This window comes from Penaeus japonicus, unplaced genomic scaffold, assembly GCF_977035675.1.
Source record: "Penaeus japonicus unplaced genomic scaffold, GWHDUDI00000001_assembly GWHDUDI00000013, whole genome shotgun sequence".
Classification (NCBI taxonomy): Eukaryota; Metazoa; Arthropoda; class Malacostraca; order Decapoda; family Penaeidae; genus Penaeus; species Penaeus japonicus.
Window position 1 is genome coordinate 4,576,563 of NW_028234415.1, and position 5,000 is coordinate 4,581,562.

The 5,000-nt window shown below is 41.2% G+C and overlaps 2 protein-coding genes across 2 annotated transcripts in view; both read right to left on the reverse strand.

Annotated features, from left to right (window-relative positions):
* Nucleotides 1-5,000, reverse strand: part of LOC122253558 (peripheral plasma membrane protein CASK-like) — a 558,919-nt gene that overhangs the window by 9,499 nt on the left and 544,420 nt on the right. The window lies entirely within an intron of this gene.
* LOC147470581 (uncharacterized) overlaps nucleotides 4,071-5,000 on the reverse strand; it is a 2,561-nt gene continuing 1,631 nt past the window's right edge. Inside the window, exon 2 of the mRNA XM_086543050.1 lies at nucleotides 4,071-5,000. This exon is cut by the window's right edge and continues 985 nt beyond it. Within this exon, the coding sequence (XP_086399176.1) occupies nucleotides 4,156-5,000 (845 nt within the window). The 3' untranslated portion in view covers nucleotides 4,071-4,155.

A 5,000-nucleotide genomic window follows, 5' to 3' on the forward strand; every position in this document is an offset into this window, starting at 1 on the left:
TAGAGGTCGCCAGCCTCACTCAGGATAGACCCTGCTCTCACCTTCCCTATTTATAAACAGCGATGAGAGAAGTAAAGTAGGAGAAGAAAAAGGAGGAATTAGCTAGAGTAGGTAGAGGTCGCCAGCCTCACTCAGGATAGACCCTGCTCTCACCTTCCCTATTTATAAACAGCGATGAGAGAAGTAAAGTAGGAGAAGAAAAAGGAGGAATTAGCTAGAGTAGGTAGAGGTCGCCAGCCTCACTCAGGATAGACCCTGCTCTCACCTTCCCTATTTATAAACAGCGATGAGAGAAGTAAAGTAGAAGAAAAAGGAGGAATTAGCTAGAGTAGGTAGAGGTCGCCAGCCTCACTCAGGATAGACCCTGCTCTCACCTTGTATTAGTTAATCATCATCATCATTCCCTTTTTAAATTCTTTCTACCACACGATTTCGTAATCGCCGTGGTGAATATTCTGCCATTTGCTCCTTTGCATTTGACACTCCTAATGGCTGCCATTTTGGTGCAGTTCTTAGATTACATCTATTTTCAATACGTTCATTTTTTTCATCTTGATCGACTGTTTTAATTTTGTATACTCCTGTTTTCGGGTCCAAAACTTCCACTATTAACCACCGTTGTGGATGCCACTCATCCTGCAATTTACTTCTTCCTATTTTTACATTGTTTCTTAGTAAAACTTCCTGGCCTACTGTCCAATTAATTTCCCTAGCTTTTACATCTCTCTGCTTCCTCGTCATCTCTTTCTGTTTGCTTTCCGTTTTCTTTGCCAATTCCCATATAGTCTTTTGTATCTCCCGTAATTCGTTTATCCAGTCATCTAAGGTTTCTTCTGAAGAATGATTTATAATAGGATCCTGAGGTATCTTAGGCTCTCTACCAAAGACAAGCTGAAAGGGTGAGAATCCTGTAGTTGAATGTGGTGTAGCATTGTAATGGGCAACCAGGGCAGATACGTGTTCTGGCCATTTTTTCTTTGCCTGTTCATCTAATACTACTAATAAGCCATGTAAAGTTCGATTAAATCTTTCGCAGCATCCATTTCCTTGTGGATGGTATGCAGTCGTTCTAATCTTTTCTACCCCATAAATATTGCATAATTGTTTGATTAATGAACTTAGAAAGTTTCTCCCTTGATCTGACAATAATCTATCTGGGGCTCCAAATTTATCAAATACTTGTTCCTTAAGAACCTTTGCTACTGTTGTTGCCTTTTGGTCTTTGGTTGGGAAAGCAAACGAATAACGACTGAATATATCTGTGACGATTAATACGTTCTCCATTCCCATTCTTTTTTCCAAAACTGTGAAGTCAACAGCTATCATTTCCCAAGGTTTGCTCGTGTCTAACGTTCCCATAAGAGCCCGCGGCTTTGGCGTTTCGTCCTTGGCTACAGTACACCTTTCACATCCAGCCACGTACTCTCCTACCGTCGTCGACATTCCTGGCCAATAACCTCGACTTTTAACTAGACTAAGAGTCCGGTTCCTCCCTTGATGACTGAACTTATCATGACATGCCTGCAACAATAGTCTTTGTAACTTTGGCGGTAATACCGGTTTAATATTCCATATATTTATCCCAATGTTCGTTTTATGCCAAATAATTTCATCCTGTACAACTAAACTCTCTTTTACTCTATACAATTTGCGAAAATCTCCATCTTCTAACCAATCTTCTTTCTCCTTTTTTGACATTCCATTCATCAAAAGCTGGCAAATACCTTTAAAGCACTTCATATCACCCTGTGCCTCCTTTAATTCCTTTTCCGTCCAAAGCTCTCCCACATTTGATTCTTTGGTTAGTGCCATTGCCGCATATTCTTCATCTGTGTCACTTTCCACCTCCTGAGTCAGCCTGCTTAGTTCATCAGCTACTGTGTTATTCCTGCCAGGCTTGTATTTTATTATAAAATTAAATTGCTGCAAATTGTTAACCCACTGACTTTCAACCGCGCCGAGTTTCGACGTCTCTAAATGACTCAATGGATTATTATCTGTGTATATTATAAACTCCTTTCCTACTAAATAATCTTTAAATTTATCACAAATGGCCCATTTCAGTGCTAATAATTCTAATTTTCTTGAACTATAATTTGACATGTTTCTTTCTGAATTTCTTAAACCTCTGCTGGCATAACAAACCGGATGAATCTTTCCCTCATGTTTTTGTGACAACACCGCTCCTAATCCCTTAAAACTGGCGTCCGTTTCCAGGATGAATTCCTTCTCAAAATCAGGGCATTTTAAAACAGGGGCTGTAATTAACTTTGCTTTTAACTCATCAAATGCTTTCTGACATTTCTCATCCCATTCCTTGATAATCGATTTACGCGAGTCCCCAGACATCAAAACATGCAATGGAGCAGCAGTTTGTGCGAAGTGCTCAACAAATTTTCTTTAGAATGAGCAGAATCCAATAAAAGCTCTTACGTCCCTTGCAGTTTTTAGGAGAGACTTTGATTTGACTGCCTCGACTTCTTTGGGTCTGTAGTGGTACCGTCTTCTGAAACCTGATATCCCAATGCAAATAAAGTATAATTTTTAGATTTCAGCTTTAACTCATGCCTCCGTACCTCTTAAACAATTCTTCTATCCTATCAATATGTTCAGCTACAGTCCTGCTAAATACAATTACGTCATCTAGATATACTAATGACGTAGCGAAAATCTTGTCTCCTAAAATCCTCTCCATGTAACGTTGGAATGTGCTTGGACTATTTGACAGTCCCATAGGCAATCTTTTAAACTCATAATGCCCGAAAGGTGTGCTGAATGCGGTTTTGTGCTGATCTTTCGGGTGGACTTCTATTTGGTGATAACCAGCGGCCAAATCAAGTGTTGAAAAATACTTCGCCCCCGCCAGCGCTTCAACCGTCTCATTAATTCTCGGAAGTGGAAATGCGTCTCTAATGGTATGTTTATTTAATTGGCGGTAATCTATGCACAGCCTTAACGTATTATCTCGCTTGCGAACCACAACTATTGCAGCAGAATAGGGACTCACACTAGGAGTGATCACACCTTGTTTGCATAGCTGTTCAATATGTTCTTTTACTTCAGGTACCTGATTCGGTGGAATTCTTCTATATGGTATTTTGATAGGTCGCTCTGTTGTCAATGGTATGGTATGCTGTACACCTGTAGCTGTTCCTATAGACCCGTTCTCACTAGCAAAAATCTCACTATACTCCCTTAATAGTTTCATTACAGATTTCCTTTGGTTTCTAGTCAAATGTTCATCTATTTTCACTTCCGGTAATATCTCGTCTATATCTTCCACGTTACATTGCTTTACTTCTTTCAGTTCTATCTCCTCCGTTCTTGCAACTTTGCCTATCCGCCAGTTTCTCCTTAATTTGCACGTGTTATATGACAGATTCGCTACCAGCGCATATCCTTTCCCTTTCTTTACAGGTATTATAGCAGGTAGCGTCACTATACCCTCAGGAACCCATCCCTCATTAAGTCCTGTCAATGGCTCAATCAGCACTTCCTGACTCTTCACCTGCCTTAACTGCGGGATCCATACTGGCACTAGTCTCATACTTGAAGCTGGTATGACCGGTATTTGCCCCTTACCTGTTAGTGCAAACCCCCAATCATCCTTCAATTGCAATTTACGGATTGCTCTTACATCATTTAAATATTCCTTCCACTCCTTCCGGTTAACACTTGCTTTACACAGATCATACATTACAGGCCATACCTCTGCTACTTTGGACAACACATCAATGCCTAACAAGCAACTATAACTCTCCCCCACATTATCGCAGACTAAGAACACTGCATCAGTCTTAACCCCACAAATTTCAATTATAACTTTTACACACCCTCTACACGGCACTAACGTACCTCCTACGGACCTAATTCTAACTTCTATCGGTTGCAACTCTAACTCACGTGATCTCAAATAGTATTCATAAACCTCTGAACTGATTAAAGACACTTCAGCTCCCGTATCACACAAACCAACAACATCTACCCCTTCGATATTCACAGTGACCCTTGGGGTGCTAGCACAAGCTCTCGTATTTCCCATCTTTATCTTTTCACTTGAATACCCCGACTCCTGCCCGCCGTTCGTGACGCATCCTCGCGCGACCCTACTATCAGGCCCCATGGGCTGGCGGTCCCTGCGCCCATTAGGCCTTGCTAGTTTTCCGCTAATTTATTGGTCATTCCTGGTTCCACATCACGCGTGTTTTGATCACCTCGACCCTGTGAGTTCCTTCCGTAGTACTTATCTCTGAAACTTCCTTCTGGACACCACGCAATAATATGACCCTTTTTACCACATCTATAACATACTCTTTCTTTTCTTCCTCCCAGATCCTCTCTTTCAGCATCCCTGTCTTTGCCTTTTCCGTCTTCCTTTTGCCTTTGCGTAAAACATATCCACTCGTTTTCTTTCCCTGCTATCCACTCTATCCACTCATCCAATGAATCGTCCGGTCTTTGCTCCATCCGCCTTTTAAGCTTCAAACCCAAAGCCGGCTCTCTCATATTCCTCGCCACGCATTCCCCAGTCATTCTTCGATCCATTTCATTTCCTTCTTGCTTGAGGCTTTCACTCATATCCAACATTACATCTAAAAATTCCCACACACTCTCATGCTTCCCTTGCTTTCTCACTGCCATTCGTTCATATAAATCCCAAACAGATGTTTTTCTCCCATACACTTTCACCAACGCTTCCATTATCTCATCTACATTGCGCCAGTCCCGCTTATAATTATGCAGTCTATCTGCTGCCGATCCTTCTATATGATTCATCGCAAATCTAATTTTATCCTTTTCATCTCCGACTAATTGTCCCAGTGCACGGTTTGCTTTCTTGATCCAGTTTTCAACATCCCCTTTCCCTGTATATACTTCTAATGATGGGTCTTTCCTAATGATAGAAGGAGAGTTCACTTGCCTCTGTTGCAAATTAGCCAAATCCTCTAAAATTTCTAAAGTTCTGTTCCACCTAAGTGTTTCCTCACTATGAGATTCTA